The sequence below is a fragment of the Pleurodeles waltl genome, chromosome 1_1 (genome assembly GCF_031143425.1).
Source record: "Pleurodeles waltl isolate 20211129_DDA chromosome 1_1, aPleWal1.hap1.20221129, whole genome shotgun sequence".
NCBI lineage: Eukaryota > Metazoa > Chordata > Amphibia > Caudata > Salamandridae > Pleurodeles > Pleurodeles waltl.
The window spans coordinates 865,303,077-865,324,194 of NC_090436.1; the positions used below are offsets into that span (position 1 = coordinate 865,303,077).

At 41.1% G+C, this 21,118-nt stretch overlaps 1 protein-coding gene across 4 annotated transcripts in view; it reads right to left on the minus strand.

The window, feature by feature from the left end:
• QNG1 (Q-nucleotide N-glycosylase 1) overlaps positions 1–21,118 on the minus strand; it is a 72,890-nt gene that overhangs the window by 9,312 nt on the left and 42,460 nt on the right. For all 4 annotated transcript variants that reach the window (XM_069229786.1, XM_069229819.1, XM_069229798.1 and 1 more), the window contains 2 exons: positions 13,799–14,058; positions 11,472–11,667 (listed from right to left, as the gene is read on the minus strand). In XM_069229786.1, the coding sequence (XP_069085887.1) occupies positions 11,472–11,667; positions 13,799–14,058 (456 nt within the window). The remainder of the gene's footprint in view (positions 1–11,471; positions 11,668–13,798; positions 14,059–21,118) is intronic.

The window sequence follows — 21,118 nt, forward strand, 5'->3', positions numbered from 1 at the left end:
GCTTGGCCATCAAAGGGTAAGTCTAGGATCTTATTCTGGACTTCTGGGCGAAATGAGGTGGCTTTGAGCCAGCCCTGTCTTCTCAATACAGCAGCACCTGCTAGCTGTCTGAAAGCAGTGGTCGCTATATCCATTGCACAGTCTATAAGCTCTGCAGACGTGCGTTGACCCTCTTGTACAGTCTTATTTGCCTCTGATTTTACGTCTTCTGGCAGTTGATTAATAAACGGTGCAATATCCGCCCAAAGCTGTCTGTCGTATCGAGACAAAATAGCCAAGGAGTTGGCAGCTCTAAGCACTAGGCTGGCCATAGACGAAAATCTTTTCCCTATGTTATCTAGCCTTCTACCCTCCTTATCTGGGGGCGCGGAAATCGGAGCAGAAGGATTTTTTGATCTTCTTTGAGCCGCCTGAGCTACTACTGAATCTGGAGGAGGATGTCCTGTCAAGCATGTTGGTGCATCATCAGGAGCTTTGTATTTCTTATCCAGACGTGGTAAAACTGCTGTGACTGTTGCCGGATTAGTCATGACTTTAAGGCCTTCTTCCCACAGGTAGTTCACCATCGGGATAGAGCGCACAGACTTCTGGAAGGGCTCTTTAAAATCATAAAGGAAACAATCTGTTTGCTTCGTAGGTAGCGGTAAAGCAAAACGCTTGGCTGCCCTCTCTAGGAGATTGTGAAAACCTCCAATGTCTTCAGGTGGGGACTCCACCTTCGAATGCGAAGGAGAAGATGGAGCAGGAATAATATATTCGTCCCACTCTGAGTGAGTATCTATGAGCTCTCCTTCCTCCTGATCTCCTTCTGAAATGTCAGTGTCTTGGGGAATTGTCATGTCCGGGGTGGCCACATATGTGAGATGCAAAGACGTTGGTCTTTGATGTGGAGTAGAAAGACCAGAAATGGGCGATGGAGGAGGCTGTTCTCCTTGTGGAGGAAACCTTCTGTTGTAATCCACTAACATCGCTCTAAGGCCAGTAAGCAGGTCAGAAGGAATATACGTTCCCTGCTGATACTGCTGATGCTCCGAGCAAGCCTGGGGATCATAAGCTTCCTCATATTCCTCCTCTTCCTGGTATTTTACATTCAATTCAGAGGGGCTGTGGGCTGTTCCAAAAGGCCCATCTTCATCTGAATCTTCATCTCCCTCCAAAAGATGTACTGGTACCAGGAAGGATACCTTGCTAGGTGAAGTGTGGGTTGGGGTTAACTTTTCTGTTCTTTTTTGATGTTTTTCCCTCGTCGAGACGTGTAGATTGACTTTGTCGTGGACGGTGCCGTCGACGCTGGACGCACCGTTATTTTAATAGCAGAAATCTTCGCCGACGAGTCTACCGTCGACGACGGTAGGGCTGACACTGACATCAGCGCTGTCGACGATGACTAGGTGTAGACGGTCGTCGACGCTGATGTCGTCATTGCAGTTCTCGTCGACGGTGGTGTACTTGTTCTCGTCGACGATGTTGCCGACGGAGCCGTTGACGATGGAAAACCTGAAGTAGCTGTTGTCGTCGGCAATGCGCCCACCGACGGTGCCGTCGACGGGGAATCCGTCGACGAGGCCTTCTTTCCAGTCACAGAGGATGGCTTTTTGAAAGGCACAGATGGTGGAACAGATGAGGATTTCCTGTGCCTCTCAGAACTGGAAGCATGTTTTTTCCCCTCTTTACTTGAGAGTTTAGTTGGGGAAGAAGATGGGCTGCGACCCTTATAAGACCCTGAAGCAGTCTTTTTGAGGGCATTCCTTGAGATTTGTGAGGGAGATCTAGAGCGTGATCTTGCCCTTTTAGTTGATCTCTTGGATGTTGATGATTCCTCACTCTCAGAATCAGAAACTGGATCCTTCCTATGCTTCAGTTTCTGCAGCCATATTAATAATCTGCCTTCTCTATCCTTTAAGGTCTTAGAAGAAAAAGTACGGCAAATCTTACAGTCTTTGGCTGAATGATCTGGGTACAGGCAGTAAATGCAGTCTTGATGAGGATCTTCAGAATGAAGTCTTTTCTTCCCACAAGTCTTGCAGTCTCTAAAGAGACTTTTCTTTTCCTTGTCAGACATAGTTGAAAAATATCTGGCAAATCCAAATAAATGAGTTTCTCTGAGAGAAAAAGAGCTGAATAAAGGTGTGAAAACAGAGCAGAGCTCTGAGGAGACTCCCTAGCACGACGTGCGGTAGAAAATCTGAGGTGCTAGAGCTTCTCTCAGGAGGTTCTGAGCCTGATTGGTGGAGGATCAGGTTTGGTCCTTTTCACAAAATGACTCTGATAGACTATGAAATTGAAGAGGCCTAGGGCCTTTTTCTCTTCAATATGTTTTAACATTACTTATGAAAATTGTACCGGGACTCCCATCTCGATGACGGGGAATGATTCAAGCATGTGAATCTATGAAAGTTCCAATACTGGAGTAACTTAAATTTATGGTTCATTAAAGCAAATCCTTTATTATTAGGGTGAACACGCGCTAGGGAAATGTAGTAAGCTCAGACAGCACTACTGATAGTAGGTCCAGTATAAAAATGTGTACACACGTTTGCAAAGTTGAACAATATGAGGTTAAGTACAATGCTCCCAGAATACTCTCTGATCAGATGCAAATATTTCAGAAACTTGAAAGCAATATTCAATATTCTTTGAATTCAAAATCAAAACGTTCATTAAAAAAATGAAATGTTTTGCTAAGCTGCTGTGAAAGTTTAGGTACTATTTCCTTGAAGCATCGTTTAGTAAAATGTGTTGATGCATGCTAGTATTTCAAAAAAATGTATCCATAACAGAAAAATCAGTGTAACGTGTTTCAATAAAATTATGGGAAACATGAAAATAAACAAGCATTGTCAAAGTCAGTACGTTCAAAATTGGTTGTCAGTCTTTTGGTTTTGTCAATGCGGGTCTTGTGTTGACATGGTTTTTGTAAAACATTATTGTTTTCAGAGCTGCCGAGCCCTCACTATTGTAACAAACATTGGCAAAAGCAAAAATATTTTTAGTCTCAAAAAGCACACATTGCTGCAGGAGTTCCTGATATTTAACAAAACTGTGCGCTGAAAGGCTCCTTGCAAAAGAGCACAATGCTTTCACTCAAAGTGAAGCCAGCCAACAGACAGAGAGAGAGACAGAATTGTAATAAAAAACAAAAGGTCCTGGTTAATACCAGACCTAATTAGGGCCCGCATAGAGTGTCTGCCCTCAAAGTAAGCATGGGTTAATACCTAGCATATGATAAGCTTTACAAGCTGTTCCCACACACCACAAATAAATGCTAGTGGGACTGTGATGGACAGGGAACACTGTTACATATTTGATGAGATTGTCCTGGAATATGCATCTTTTGGAAGGAGGTTCTAGCGACCATTCAGGAAATTGTAGTGGATCCAATACCTGCAATCCAGACATAACAATCATGGGTAGGCAACGTCTGGAGCGGGCGGGGGCTCTGTTGGGGAACTAGAAGTGAAACTAATACTCATCATGGCATGAATGACGCTTGCCAGACACTATAAAAAATGACTAGTCCAACTCTACATATGTGATACTGGCATATATGGTGAACAATGTCAACAGAAATCTTGATATTCCACGTTACCAAGGATAAGGATAATTTTCTACGAAGTTGGCATCCAGAATTAGTTTACATGGAAGAAGTGCGGGGAGAGTTGCCATGTCCTCTTAATCTACGATCCCTATGTCTGTTTCATTATACTTTGTTATAACCATACTCCTGAAGAGCAGGGAAGATGTCTGTGGAACTAACAGCGTCTCCGTTTGGAAAGAATTTTCGAACACAAATGTGTGGGAGACGAGTTGGTCTAGGATGATGTTGTGTCAGGGGAGGTAAGAGATGTTTATTCTCGGTTTACTGAGAGATACTAAACTGTATCACGGTTATATATGTTAAGAAAATGGCAATTTACTGCCAACAAGACTAGTCTCCTGTGTGTTAATGTGTACTCAGCCCTCATTTAAACATGCTTGTTGGATCGATCTCTACACTGCACATCAAACCTTAGCCTTTTAAAAATCAGTCACAATTCTGTTTTCCTGTGCATCTTCCTGATGTTAATGTATTTTTAAGCAAACAAGGTCATACGGTGAAGCAGGGGTGCTACTGTTTTACAAGGAGGCTACTACATTTGTGGTCCGTTGATTGAGGACGTGTTTCAATTTAATTATTCTATTTCTACTGCTGTTAACTTTTTCTTGGTTCCATGCCATGGTGCCCTGGTGCGCGATTGAAAGGTGTTTTGAAAAAGAGCAAAATGTATTGCCAGATTATCCTATCTCATGGAGAGTCACTCAAACGCCAGGTGCGTTTCCTGAGGGCAACATGGCACCCTGAAATCAACATATACACCGGTAAGGACAGAAGTTTGTGTTATGAAGTTTAGAGCACTAAATTCCATAAGTGAATGTCAATGACACACTGTGATGCAGTATAGGCATAAGTTGTCAGCCAGTCAGAGCGCTGGACTTTGGAGCCAACCAGAGTAATCTACAATGGATCAATGAGAATGATTGCCAACGTATTATCTATAAAAAGATTATGATTCTCAACATATTTAAGACTTTGTGTAAGATATAGCAAATGACTGTATAACACAGAAGTGACAGTGTTTCTGCTGCTGATTGCGCAAAAGAATGGGGTTCTCTAGCATATTGGTACGTAAGAGATTTCATCTTTGTTGTCTGAACTGTCAAGTTAATGTTTGTGTTTTCTTTGATTTGTATGAATGTATGCTACAGATATTGGATATTATTGATGCTTTTATAATTGTGCTAATGTTTATTAAATTATTCACATTGGTGAAGGGGTGTCTGCTGTTTCTGCTTGATTGATCCTATTTCTCACTTAAAAGAACAAGTTTGAATTAGGGGTTTACACATTATCACATCTCCCAAAATACTTAGTTTTAGTGGAAGTTTTTTGGCTACTGCTTTCTTAAAACCTTGTTCATGTTTATTGCAAAAAAAAAAAAAAAAACGTTCAGTCACTATTGAAGGAAAAACTGCAATGTCACCCAGCCGCTAAGTAGCCATGTTATGTGACTTCTATATATTTTGGAATAAATATGTCAGGTTTGCTCTGTGCATCTGTTTTCCTGAGAGTAGATATCTGCTTCGTTAACTTACGAGAGGACAGCAACGTTTGAATCTCTGTTTCTTTACAGCTCAAAAGTGTTTCTGTATGTTATCTTCCTTAATTTAAAAGCAAGATAGAAGTTATTTGAACATATGCGGAATAGTTAACATGCTTAACATATCAGCACATTTTCAACTTACAAGTTTTCAAATTCTACTTGGAGCAGGCAACAGCTTGGTCACAAAATAGTTTTTTACCCATTTACATAACAAGAAAGCTGGTATCTGATTTCCAAAGCATATGTATGATATCGCATCAAAATGGTCAGTAATTTGTATATCTATTTACTTTGTTGCATCACCAGTAAATTTGTATGTAAATGTTCATACAGTGATCAATACTTGGTTTTCCTGTGGAATACACGGCCAACTTATTTTAGTTCCTATTGCATGTCCTCTCAAGCAGACTGGAGTTAAAACCATTTGGTCTTATTCTGAGAGTGGGCGTTTGACTCAGTTCTCCCTGCTGTGTACTGGGCTGGAAGTGTCCTTTTGTGATCGGTCACTCATGGAACATCCATATTCGATTAATTTTGGACTTATGCCCACCCCTCTCTGTTACTTCCTGCCTCATTTGGGTGGACTCCTCAGTTATTTTCTGTGGCTGGTCATTTAATGGTTGTTTCTGTCACTCTAGGGAGAAACTATCGGGGTATATACTGTGGTTGGTTGTATAATGCTCTTTTGTATGGGTTTCTTCTGTCCCGCTTGTGAATGGACTGTACAGGGCATTTACAAAGGATGGTTGCATAATGCCCATTCCTATGAATTGCTCTTTTGCCACATCTGGGTGCACCTTAAGGCGGCAGTCCTGGGTTTTTAGTCAACAGCCCGTGGCATTTTTCAACTTAGAATTTGACTTTTAACATTATAAGTATAGACTCAAAAACCTCTGCAAGCAATTTGTAGTTGACTAAAAAACAGATCATATCACCAAAACAAGACACCTGAAGATAGTGTTATAACAACTGTATGAGCTATCCACCAATGACAATCATCATATTCGGCTGCAAAGTCAGAAATTCAGAAAACAAGCATCACCTGGAAATCTTTCTTTAGTTTTGCCCTTTAAATTTAAACTTCCTGCTTTCTTCAGTAAACTCCTACATCTCTCCTCTTCCTATGGTATCTCAGCAATGAAGAGTGGACAACACTGCACAAGTACATTATTGATGCAATCAATCGGTAAGTCAAATGATCACATGTGCAAAGCTTCTGAAGAAGAAGTAAATTGAGATGGCTTATTATTGAAGACCTTAAGTCAGTCCATTTATCACGCACACCTTTTACACGCCTAGCATCAGCACGAATCGGCGTAGCATGGTGGTTCCTGTTGCACCAAACTTACAAATTAATAAACGTTAATAAGTATGTAAGATCTGTGGAAATGGTTAAAGTTTGTTGTGAATAACATCAAATATAGGGAGTTCAGTCTGAGCTGTGTTGATTGTCTCAGGTGTCACCAAAAACTAAAAAAAAGTCATTAAAGCAATGGCTGGACTGGGACTGGAAATAAGCACCCCTGCACAAATGTTGCTCTGGGCCTGTTCAGGTGCACAGGAGCCAAAGCTCAGACCCAGTAATATTCAAAGCGTGTTCAGGTGCACCGGACCTTGAAGCTCAGACCAGTAATATTTGCATGGTAACAGACAGTAGTTTAGTGCACTTGTAACATCATGTACTTTCCAAGGATCCAATTAAGACAGCTAGTTGGTGTTGAGACATGGATTAGTACTGTCTGGTTCACAAGATTGTCAGCAAACTTCAGGGTCTACTGGTCACAGTCAAGATTTTCAATTTTGTGCCTCGAATGGGTGAGATAAATTAGGAATGGTGCACAGAGTACCAATAAATGGGGACTAGTTTATGGTCAGTGTGACAGAAAATGTTTGACCAGCCATAACTTAGAAGCTTTGTGTCGTAAAAAAATTGTTTAAACAATCGAGAGGTCACGTCATCCAGGTTCACACACTGCATGATTCCCCTAGGGTCATGTGTGAAAGGTAAAAAGCCTTATGTTCCTCTTGAACACAAAACTGTGCATACAGGTTTCCCAAGTTAAAAGGGATTTATTAACTACAAGGATGATCAGGCAGAGAAGAGACTTATGTGTATGAAGAACACCACCACCCACTGACAAAAGGAAGAGGTGAGTGCAGCGAATCTGACTGGCTGTGATAAAGCAAAACATTCAGAAAAGCAGCCTCACTGCTAACGTTTAGCCTGTATCTTTACATACGTTTACAGCGAGGTTGTTTATCGTGACTCCAGGGCATCACTTCCTTGAATCAATCCTCCAGACAAGTTGCAGTTTCAGCTGGGTCATGAATTTTGTGCTAAGGTCAATGGAAGCAACAGTCACAATAAACCAGCTCCTCTTCCTTCTACAGGACAAAGAAGCTTTAGATAGTTCCTCATATCCTTCAAGCTTAGAACTAACATTGATGAAATGGCAACCATACTGGCAACGGCCCTATCAGCTAGATAGCAGTCTTCTGGTGAAGTTTAAGTGTTTGAGAGGGTGTTCCTGAGCAGCGACTTGGCTGGGTGCATATTACCAACCCCAGCGAGAGCTGCAAAGAACAGACTGAGGAAATACAACCCTGCATTACAGCATTGTGAACAAAGAATGCCATAATTACTATAGGCACACACACGAACCGCACAGAATAAATCATTCTATTAGGGGAATTATGGACTCCAGATATGCATGACTTAACACAGTTTTACTAAAAAATTCAGTAGGTTCCTCTCCTTGAGGTGCAAGTAAAAAGGCATCTTCCAGGATATAAACGACTGCCACCGGCCTTCAGTCTCACCACAGGCGACATTGTATTCTCACCAACTAGGTGTGGATGTGCCCTTTAGGTGTACCCCCATTCGGCAATGTAGCACTGTGCTGGGACAAACAAAGCATCAACCATAACATGTAGTGGTCTTATGATGTGCGCAAATGGGGAAAACCTAAGGGATTTTTCTGAAATATGAGAAAAAGATGTGATCCTCAAGCGGACTGAACTGTGCAGAGTGTCAGCTATACTGGATTCGTGCCTAGATGATACTCAGAGGGAGATATCAGGGTGAGCACTGGGCAAGGAACCTCCAAAAGGATAAAACTGGCAATCGTCGGAACACTGACACTCTTAGGCAACTTAGTCTTTGAACTCAACATATAACCTATAACTCTGAGAATGATACTGTCTATGGGAGGTCAGCTGTACAGTATGCAAATTGTAAAGACACATTTAGAATGTGTCCTGAAGTCCTCAAGGGGCCATCTTCTACACTGCCAAGTACTTCAGTGACAGCCTAAGTCTTCAGCATGCAGGGAACGTGATTGGGCTAGATAGCAATTAGTATAATTTGCTTTTCATTTTGCACTCATTTCTGGTTTTTGAATTTGAGAACCAAGTTGTTAGGCTTGCATACAACTGGCAGAGAAGTGATTACAAAATCATTGTAATGAAAAGCAAACAAGGACCCATCAACCTCCAGCATAGCCTGCAGCGGAGTAATGCAGTTATCTAGAGACCATGACCTTCATTTCCACCTTTTTCTGCTGAACCCTAGAGGAGAATGGGGAAGAAGTACAACTTCCAAATCAGCCAGTAAAACGAATGACCTGTAGAACTAGCATGGAGATTAATCAATTCATACGCAGTCTTAACCTCAGCTCCATCATGCTTATCTGACTCAAAGTACTCACAGCCAGCATGTGGGCTTCAGCCTCAGTTTTGTGTGGAAACATACAGGCACCCCCAAGACCTGAAGAAATCAGTTATTTCTTTACTATGTGTTAGTTCCAGCCTTCTCATTAGACTCAACCAATTCAAGTCTTTAAGTATGTGGACTCTTGTTCCAGACATGTGCATCTTAGATTTCTTCACAGATGCTTTACCTATCATATATCTTTGCCATTTGGTAGGTTTCTCTAGTCAGAAGTTTACAAATGTTCCTCTTTTACAGAAAAGTTGAAAACTTGGCTGTTCCAACTGGCTAACTTCATCTGAGGTAGCCTTATCCTTTCAGTTTCAGGAGAACCTTTTTGTATAAGTTGGGTTAAAAAATATATATAATTCATTCATTGGTAGACTGCTCCACTACCAGCTGCATGCCCTGGAATAGGGACCCTTTGTCGGGAATCTAGTGCTTTCGATGGTATGAGATTTAATCCTAGCCTTCTTTCTGCAACAAAATGCTATAGAACACCTTTCAGGTCCTAATCATGTAGAAGGGGTGTACATAGTATTATTAGGCGGGTGGGCACCTTTCACTGGAGTCTAGGCTCTCACCGAGTTCCAAATGTGCAAAAACAATATCACATTGTTCAAATCACTCCTAGTTTTTTTTTTTTTTTTTTTAAACAAAAAGTAAAATATGACTGTCTTAAAAAAATACCCTAGAAATTCACTGGAAAAAACAAAGGTTAAAGTTACAGTACTGTTAGATATGATAATAATATCTTACTTTGCATTAAAAAAAAACTTCAGAAATTCACTGAAACAAAGGTTAAAAGAATAATATATTTAGGTGACAATGTCAGTTAAAAAATACCATTTTAAAAGAATATAAAAGAAAAATGTTTTCCTGGAATTGGAAAAATATACTTTCTAGTGCTAATTCAGCACATTCCATTGCCAATAACACTGGAGTGTTTTGCGCCCAGGCACTGTCCAATGAGTGTTTCTCCAAAATGACTGCCAGAGTTTCTCTATGAGTAGTACTAGTGTATAATGTTTCCAGATCCTGGCTTAGCAGAGTGGGTTGTTAGGTCATATGGGGGTTCCTCAATGAGGCAGAAGATGCTCCAAAAATCTGGATGCTGACCCCCGAAGACCATAAAAACTTCCATCCCATATCCAACCTCCCCTTCCCCTTGACAGCCACTAAAAAACACATAAAAGAAAATAACCTCCTTGATGACCAGTAATTGGGCTGCAGGGCTGGTTGCAGTTATGTTGCATGTCTGTCATGGATGATCCACTACGTATCCTTGACAGCAGCAATCAACACAGTCAATCACCCCCCACTTTTAAAATGGAACAGTCCTTAGATGGTTAAGTGCTATCTCACAAATTGCTCACAGCAAATAAAATTGTAAAAGTCTCTCACTGGACGCTCATCTCTTCACCAAGGGGTACCCTAAGCTTCCCTCTTCTCCGAAACAACTTCAGTCTGTACATGGAATCCTTCAACTCTCTTCTGAGAAATTCCAGCATCTCCTTTCACCTACACGCAGATGACACAGCTGTACCTGAAAGACCTCACATTAGAGGACATACACAATCATGCAGAAACCCTTAGTAACCTCTATTCCTGAATGGCATGCCATCATCCAAAACTAACCACCACCCGCCACCACAAGAACCAATTTCCATCTACTCTCTCCATCACATGGCTCCATATCAGTGCAATCCTGGCTGGGTTCTTCAATCCTGCTTGACTGAAAGCAATCCACTGTGGAAAATGCCAAATATTTAGAATTTACTCAAGACAAAAACCTAAACCTTTACAAACCCACATTAATGCTGTAGCAAAGAGAGCTCAATATCAAGATAGACTTCTTAGGGAAAGCACTTCTCTTAGGCCAGCAGATGACTTCAAAATAATGGTCCAATCACTAGTCCTCTCAAGACTTGATTACAGCAATTTCCTATAGACTGCCATTCTCTGAGTTCACCTTACACCACTAAAGGCAGACCTTAATTCCACTGGGCCCGACTAGTCTCCAGTTCCAGAAGATCTGGAGACATAACCACAACAGTGAACGCACTAAAATATTTTCCTGTAGAAACTAGGAGCATTTACAAGCTGGCCTGCTTAGTTCACAAGGCAATATATGAAGGAGCTGCTAACTATCTAACATACAAACACAAACAAGCCATCTCAGGAGTTTCTCGCTCTCTTGGAAGCGCAGACTCTCTAAGACCAGAATCACCTTCTTTCAAGAAAGCAAAAACCCTGAAGGAAGCTTTTCAGGAAATTCTCACACAACCTGGAATGCCATCCCTCCTACCGCTATAACACATCTTAATCATGAGATCTTCAAGAAAAAGTTTAAAATCCTACTGTTTCAGCACTAATCTTCAACAGTGACTGGAACAAACTCCTAATCCAAGTCCATTATTTTTGGGCATGGACATTATACCGTAGGTTATCCTATATTTTATTGTTTTGCTCTGACTGTATTGTACCTCTTATTCCTATGTAAAGTGCTCTGCTACCCTTGGGGGCCTGATCATGCTATGAAAAAACTGCAAATAAATAAATACAATAAATAAGCAACCACTGTTACAAACCAAAATAAATGAATAAAAGCTGTTGCAAACCTTTTGTAAGTTTCTCCATGAGTTCCTCAGAATATCTCATTGCCCCTAAGTGTACCAGGGCTTGTGGAATCCTGTAGTCAGCAAACATGGTCACAGTGGAAATATCGTGAAAACACCCATCTCCTTTTCCCTCCAAAACACTCCATGTATCAGCCACAAGAATCTGAGCCCGCTTGTAAAAAGCCACTCTTTTCCCCTAGTATAAAGAAGTTACAATTTTCAATCACACTTGTACTCTGAATTTCATTTATCAAGCAAATCATCAAAGCAGTACTGATAAAGTTACATTAATATTCTTCATAGTGGATTTTCTTCAAAATTCCTCAAGATCACTTACAACATTGGCAATAATGTAGATCATAAAAGAGCCAATTTGTTTTGTGCTCCTAGAACGATCAAATATGAAAAATAACTATTCTCAAATTGTCACTCACTTTTTTTCAAAGTCTGCCAACTCAATAAAAGTATGCAGATTTGATTCATAGATTCATTTCCTAATAGTAATTGATAATGACAACATACTGCTTTCACAAAAGATACATATGACCAATTTTGCAGTGCAATACAACAACACATACCCGGCATAGTGCAGTTGGCAGTAATTAATGTGGAAACGATCAATGAACTTCTGGAAGTTATAAAAAGCTGCCACAAAATCACTGTATTTCATTCCAGTTGTCAATCCAAAAAGCACTGGCTATGGAATGTTGCCCAATGATCGTGTAGCATGCTGGCCCTGTAAAACATATTAGAAGTAACTCCAATAATAACTTGAATGCTCTGCTACTCTGTAGCTTGCAGACAATCATGGGAAGTAGAGATAATGGAGGGAAGGCAAAGATGATCAACACATTTGATGATAAATGCATTTGACCAGGACTTTCCCTAGTGGAGCCTGACCTGGGGATTGTCACAGGAGGGCGATCCTCATCCAAGGATCCACCCATTAGACACCAGCTAAGAGGGAACCGGCTTCCCAGACGTGGGTAAGAGCTGCGAGTTGAACAGAAGACCTCTAGAACACCAGGGATGGTTTTATATAAAATAAGAATGGGATGGGGGTGGCAGGTTGGGGGCTAACCCCTATACTAGCCTTCTTGGGGATGGTGATGTAGAAGTAGAAAGACTACTAAATATAAGGTCATTAAAAAAAAAACAGGGGTAAGGCTGTGGGGCTTACCCTAAATCTGGCAAGGGGGAGGATTGAGGGGGTCAGAGGGACAGAATTTCCACTTAAATGCCAAAGGCCATTGTCTTACCACCTTGCATTCCCACATTTTTCATGACTGACATGCTGCCTCCTTTGTGTGGTTGACTTAACACATGTCAACCATGTGCCTCATTGACACTACTTGGACTTCAAACAGTCAAAGTTTTAGAACAACCAACAACCACTGTATATCACTACAACCAGAAAGGCTAACTGGTGTAACAGTATATTGCTTCTGTAAATTGCCCAATGGAGCAAATAAATGACAGATGAAAATGTTACCCATTTCTTTTTTTTCCTACTTATTTTTATAACTTTTTGATTTCAAAGTCTGGTTTCTTTTGAAAACCTATAAGTGATCTAAAGAAATGAACCTGTGCTGAATTATGAATTCGAATTTTGCCTACTTGTCATCAATGTTTAGCTTTCTGGGTTCACCCATGGGTTTCATACCTGTTCCTTTTACAAGCTGCACAAAGGTACAAATTAAAAGAAATAGGAACACATTGAACACAATTTAAAATATGCATAAGCTGTGGTAAAAATGATTACAATTCTACCTGTACCTGAAAGCTGGGGAGAGGATGATCATAACATAGCAAGCCTCTTGTTGATGACATTTCAGAAACATAAAACATATTTTCTTGCACAGTATTTTTACAATTTTTCCACAATTGCCTTCCCATCCCCACCCTCAAATTTTACAACATTTAGGCAACTTTCTTGGTCCTCTCTAGGGGAATCCACAGACCATGGGTACGTTTAAAATCTGCAACATGTGGGAAAAAACGGCAAACATTTGGCTTGGATATCTTTTGGGATGTGGTGGGGGGTTGTGACATCTTAAGCAAAAAGTACCAAAACATCAAAAAATAGGATTATCACTCTATTGTGACTGACTGTATAAAGGATGATAGACTGGTCAGAAAAATGACACAGGGGTATCTGGACCAACTTCTACAGCATACCATCCCAATGTTCGATGAATTTGCTAACTACCACTAAGAATACTAAGTTCAATTAAATAAGAAGAATTTGTTTGACTATCTAGTCTTATCGTCAGTCATCCTTACATTCAAGGCATAGGAAAAAAAGGAAATGAGTTAGCAAAACTAACCTGAAACATTGCCTCATCTCTATAAGAAGGAAAGTTTTCGACCACAATTTGTATTAGTTTCTGTGCGCTCTTTTCACTTGCTTTAACACAGTTCAGGTATGAGCCTCCAAAGTTCTTCAGCAGAATAGTTCCAGTTTCTTTGAGGACACAATGTCTTTCTTCAATCATAGGCATGGGCTCTTCACTATCAGAACGAAGTATGTGCTTCAGCTCCTCAAGAGTCATGGTGGCGAAATATGATGCTTTGGTGAAAGGTATCCCTAAGTAAACAAATTTTTTTTTTTAAGGAAGTTGTCCTAGTTCTGCTTCTACTGATATCACCAAATAAATGTATTGAAAATTAAGAGAATACCAGTTATGAGTTAGAGAAATATAATTTGATGGCAGAGAAGAAACACCAGGCACATCCATTGTACCAATTTCCCTTACAACTCTGGTAGTGCAATTCACATTTGAAAAACTGTATTTGCAACTTTCCTGTCCCACGGTTGCCATATGATTGTGTCCTGCCATATTCTATGCAAAAGTGGTTGTATTCCCTATTAAGGATGCAAGAAGCTGTGGAAGATGAATTTATCACTTTTGGATCCAAGAAAAACATGTTTCTTTACACAGTGCTCCATGGCCTTTTCAAGATAGCTCTTTGTATTCAATCACTTTTCCAAGGGAAAATCCCAAAGAGTATTAGTGCATGATCTGAAACCTTCACACCCAAGTAACTCTCTTTAGGATTCCCTTTAATCTGCTGAAGTTCCTCACAACTTTTACCTACTGATCATTCATATAAGAATCTCATTATCTTGCCACACCAAATTTTTGAATTTCACAGCAATCCATATCTCTGGGTTAAAATAAACCATGTTCCAAAAACAGGTTTGCAAACTAACTAAGAAGGTCTTATTTTTGATGGGTACAGTGTAAACTGCATGAATTTTGGAAAGCAAAACTAAGAACAATTTGGCATACTCTATAACAGGGGTACACAACCTCTTGTGAGTAATGACCAACATTTGTATAGAAATATAAATGGTAAACAACAACTGAACAACAATGAAAAATATTGGCAAAGGTAAGGGAGCAATCAATAGTGTGATTTAGTGAAGTAATGTGCATAAATAATCATTAATTAACAGCGATTTATCAGTCAGTCAATAAACTTTATTCACTACAGTTCCATAGCATAAAAGTACAAAATAAAATATAAAAAGATTAAAAATAACAAGACGATTAATTATATCATAGACAGTTAGGTGAAGCGATAACACATTCATAAAACTATTCCCACGCATTAAAATATCTCAACGCTGAGCTTCCACCTCCCAGGGAAGCTTAATCTTGCATATATTGGTTATATAAGTTCAAATAAAGCACATTCATTAAAGCACCAAAAAATAAAAATACAGTTGACATGTCATCGCAAATGCACTATAATCAAAGCAATTAACTTTTCCCCAACATTAGACAGTGCCAGATAAAAACAGCCATCACCTGCCAAACCACAGGGCGCCAAGTTTCTTTAACAAGGAGAGAGCCAGTCTGCATTGACTAAAATGATAACCTCTTAGGAAGAGCGCAATAAGATTTTTCCGAGAGACCTTGTAAAGCCAAAAAAACAAATGAAGTGTAAATGTGATTGAAGGGATGTGCCATCACAGGGGCAGGGACCCAACTCCTTTGGAGAGTGACACCTATGCAGATAGCCCAACATTAAAGGTAAATAATTTAAGTAGAACCTTGTGAGGATGAATCGTGCTGTAGGTTCTGAATACCTAATAAATAAGGTTAAAGAATCTCATGCGAGGGAGTTTAGTTGTATAAATGTACTGCTGCTTTATTTTTGTTAGACTTCACTCTTTGCCAAAAACACCTGCTTCAGCTTTGTTTTACTCTAGGATAGGCATGAATGAGGTGAGATAAATAACACAAATAGCCCAACTTTCTCCAAGGTCGATTTCACATACGAAATCCAGGGTATCTCAAGGCCTGCATCTAATTTCAGACAGTCCTCGAGCACCCGATGAATCAACTTAGATGGTTCCTTTATCCAAATTGAGTGCCAGAATAATAGAGGGGCAAGTTTAATTCTAACCTTAATATGGGGAAAACCTAACTCGTCATGGCAAACACTGTTGGAACAGGTCAGTGGGACAGCTAAAAGGTTTTTTAAGAAGACGTCCTCTGCATACTAGATTTCATGAATGTCCCCCATGCCCCGCATCACTGCCCTTTGTGTGGCAATAGCCACAGATTTGGCTGCATAAATGGTCAGAATCCCATGGACTGATTTAACACCTAGCTTCCTGCAAAAATTTAGCAAAGCCAAGACTGACTTCTCCAGCATGACTGCTCTATTTGACACCACTGGTTTCCACACGTACTTGGAGTAAAAAAAGAATGCCCAGGTAAGAGAAGCTTGAGGCACCACTCACTCTACAACTATTGGTTGTATATATGGTGCGCTTTTTGGGCCTTCTGCCACAGGTCATGGTAAAGGTTTTGGTCTCATTTAAACCCAACTCTTTCATGTACGTGGTGAATAGGGCCCAACACTCCATGAAGACATCCACTGGGACACCGTCTGGACCCGGGGCCTGGCCACTACAACACTTCCCAAAGCCCACCGTACCTCAGATTGATCAAAACTTAAAGGCATGGGATCCCCCCCATGCTTATTGGAATCAACCCTCTCCAGCTCCCCTGAGCCACTCGCGTAAATCACAGAGAAATACTCTATCCACGCTGGTTCCTCAATATGTACTTCTAAGGTTGGATCAGTGGATTCCCTAAAGTGGGGGGCATTTAACACCTTTCAAAAACGGACACAATCCTTGTTCATGCTAGCTTCCTGGAGGTCCTGCCATACCCCTTGTTTCAGCTCCTTTATTCTGGTGGCTCCAGCCTCTTTGTAGGCTCTACGCAACCTCCTTATGAGATGCCTATCTTTCTGGTTGGAGCGTAAGGCCTGGTGTAGCTGCGACAGAGTTTTCATGCAGGTAGACTTAAATTATCCATGATCCATCGTGTTTCTTAGTCAAATATTTCGCAAAAGGGCATTCCTAACGTAAGTCATGATTCCCGCGGAGGCCAAGGTGACCTGCATTGGAGCCACTTCAGGATTTAAGCAGAGGGAAACCTATGCGCAGCTGCAGTTAAGAACACCAGGCAGAAAGTTTACTTTGTCAACATGTTACTATTTAAGGGGAAACTGTTCTTCTTTGTTGTCAGAGATTTATCATACTTAGGGTGCATTTGAGTGGCAAACTGAATGCTAAAGTACAATCATAATCTATTTATAGTGTTCATTTTTTAAATAGTTTTTGTATTAACAACATACAACAACCAGAGTTATTATGCACAATTCCATATCAAATATGTCACAAATTACAGCACTCATGACATCTTTGATAACATAATTGATAATATCAATGTAACATTTTTAACGAAAAAACTGTGCATGACGGATTTGGGACCCTGTTGTGAAAAAGCGGTACAAATCTGAAAAAATGCTTTTTAGCTGGGGGGGGGAGAAAGGGGGTGCTTTGGGACCCCAGGACAGAGCTAAGGGGTCAGGGTATTCGTACCCTCTACCCTTTTGTATTTTTTATTCTTTTTTTCAGGGACTCGGCTTCAGCAGAGTCCAAAGATGGCTGCCAACACTTCAACGGCTTCCTTGTTGAAGTGTTGGCAGCCAATCAGATCTCAGCAAGAGATCGTGAGGGGTTGCAAATCCTTCGCGTCCCTAGAAATACAAATTTGGATTTTCTTTAATTGCTCTAAAACTACTGAACGGATTAACACCAGAACAAGAAAAATTTCGCTTTCTGGACCAGGACCTACCTTTCTGCCAAATTAGGTGTTAATTCCATCAAGTAGTTTCGCTGTTCAAAATCCCTATGGAAAAATTAATGGGGAAAACATGTTTTGGGGCATAACTTTTCTCTCGGCTCCCACTGGACGGATCACCCTGAAACTTTCCAGACAGCAGCTGATTTGATTGGCTATGTTTTTTGGAAAGTTGGTCAAGCCGCGCCAAATATATAGGCAAGTATATAAATTGCTTTTTATAAAGAAACTAGGGGCAAACTATAACTACTCAGAGGTGACGGCCACTAAATTATATATATATATATATATATATATATATATATATATATATATATATATATATACACACACACACACACACACACACACAGTTTTATAATAAACAACAAAACAGCAGTTTTGGGGAGGAAATGTCATACCGCTAAAATGCATGAAAATTACCATACAGTCCACATATTTCCCCTGGACCCCACAGCTGGCAACCCCTCACCCTTACATAAATACTTCTTTAAAAAAATATATATTTATTTATTTGTATTTCGATATTTCAGCAACAGTAGCAGATTGACATTAGAGAATGAATCAGCATATGTGCTAGAAAACATAAGAAGGAAGCAAGCATTTCCTATGAGAAGCAATGACTCATAACAAATCATTGTAAGCTAACAGTCCTTTTTGTAAGTGAAAGCACAAGTAACACTCTCATCACCATAGCGTACAGAACAGTCTTTATGAAAGGGAAGCGAGTCAAAAAAACACTGTCTCCAGGCAGCCCTTTGTGGTACATGCCCATCTGACAATAATGGATGCAAAAGCCAAACCTAACAGAGTGTGAACTCAACTGGGGAATTAGTGCAGTGGGGATGGTTGGGGCGGGTCTGGCGTGAGGTCTAAGTGTGGCTAAGCAGAGAAAATATGTATGTAGTAGCCACTGGGGGCCATGAACATTTAGCCCAGAGGAAAGTGAACCTCTCCTACTCCCTCACTCCCCGTAATGCCTGGGTATGAGGTCTACCTGACAAATCTGCAGGGTAGAACATGATCAACTGGTAGTGGTGTAACATGCCAGGCTACAGGGCGACTAATTGTCTGCGGTGCATTGTTCCTGAGTTGTGGCAAGCTAGGCTTGCAGCACCACAAGGGCGTCTACTGCGTCCTACAGTTTGAGCACATGTGTACCATAGTGTAGCCCCCCCAGTGCCTACTGGTGTGTGTAGGTCGTGTGACATGCTATTTTCTTCAGCCATCACCCACTTCAGTGTGACCCGCAGCCAGTTATCTATTGGTGACAGCTGTGATGACTTCCTTGCCATGGCTGTAGGTCACTTAAAGAGGACAACTGCCAGATCAGCTAGTTATAAATAGTGCTTAGTGCGTTTTGTATGCTTAGTGACTCAAAGAGGCAGAACAATGGGTCTGACGGTAGTCGTTCATCGATCACCGTCGATATATGTTCCATGACTTGCACCCATATCCATGCCTGGAGGGCAGTCCCATACCATATGAAGAAAGGTTGTCTGGTGAATCCATTTTAGTTTTCCACTGGGCACAGTAGTTAGCTTAGCCTTTGGCTTGCAGGCCTATTGCCCCCTGAGCATACTAAGTAGGTGAAAGTGACCTTTCGCCCACTTAGTATGCTCTGTTTTATTCCATTTATTTTATTATTTCGTTTAACTTGCTGCCACTCCTTAGATTTTATAAGAAATGTTTTGATTTCCATTATCAGTGCCACTGAGAGAAAGCGTCATGATCACTGATGTACATAAGTATTGTCATCATGTCCCTTTCTCACTTATGTGTGATAGGAACATCATGCCCACTTGTTAGGAATTGTATATGCAATTGCTGACATGTGTGCCACATTATCAGTTGTCTAGAAACATACCTGCGTCACACATCCTACATGATCTGTATAAATACACCTCACACAAGCAAGGTCATTAGAGGGGTTCCTTCCAGATGCCATCTATGCTACATGTCACCTTGCTGCAGAACTCAGCCTTTGTGTCACCACGGAGCCTGACATGGAGACCTCATTCTAAGGTAACGAGGGCTGGGTGGTATTTCTCATGGACATGGTACTGCCAGAGTATGTTTATCACACCTAGCTCTCTTTAGGGCAGAGATTAGGCTTTCTTGGTTAGGAATCTTATATCTTATGTTTATTGTAAGACAGTGGGGTTTTCATATTAACAAGTCTCATCATCACAGTTCTGCTTTCATTATTATTCTTTAGCCTAATCATTGCAGCACATGCATTTTATCGCAGACTGCAGTCTTTTCAATAAATATATTGAAAACTTTCCTGCATCTCCTTCATTGCCTAAGTGTGTATGAGACTGATTGCTAACAAGAGAAAAGGATAACTTTCTTTCCACCACGACTCCCCTGACAAGTCGCAATCTAGAGACCATGCGTAAGGTTGCCAGAAATCACCATTACTGTCTGAGTTTTGGTGAGGTACTGCTTATGAGCTGGAAGGGTTGGGCCGACAGTTGCAACTTGTTGTAGGAGTGACTCAGTCGCCTACAAACAAAAGTGCTGTCACCCCTAAACCAGCAGTCTCGCTACGAAGCGAGAGTCCAACTGCATTGCATCATGGAGGCCACACCAAGAACACATCTTCTGAAGTCGATGTACTATAAGTGTGATGCAAGTAACTGAACTGGGTGAACTTCAGATGAGCGTTGCAAGAGACACGCTTCTGTTGCTCAAATGCCGTCCCCCATTACTTGGCAGTCAGGACTGTCCCTAGAGATGCATCTCAGCTGGCTTGCCAAGTAACGCAAGGACCGCAGCCTGCAATGCCACATAGAGCACTGTAACAGCCCTTCTCCCCAGGCCATGAGTTAATGTACACTGTAGCCCGGTGTGCAGAGTTGGTGTCCACTGACCAGATATTACTGATTTCTATTGTGATAGAGTTGTAAGTCAGAAACTGGGGTGCCAAAGTGGCCCTATATGATGCGTAATATTCCACGGGGAACCCATCCATTCCTGAGACCTTATTGTGGAGCCATCTAACAGATCGCAGATCGAGGGGTTGCTCCAGCTCTAGGAGCTGTAGTGGATCAATCCAGTGGAGCACGGCTCTGGCCATTGTACTCCCAGAGACAGTCCTGGGATGGGTGAGGAGGAGGGGCATATAGCGTCTCATAATATTGGGCAAAAGTCTCACAGATATCCACCTGTGAATTCACAATATCCCTCATAGGGGTGCAAATCGCCCCAGTAATTGTTCTAGGCATCACGGATCATATCAACCACCCCAGCATACGGCCCAGCTTATCCCCTTCTGCGGTTGGCACGCTAGAGATGCTTTATAATCTACGTTATGTAGACAACACACTTTCTCTCTATATTGACTCCACAAGTCCTGCAATCTTGAGTGCTCCTTAATTGAGGAAATAGCCTCTAGTTCTGCAGCACAGCTGCTTTTCTAATGCCAGTACCCGATGCAGGAGGGACACCCTTTCTCTCCAGGAGGGTTTAATG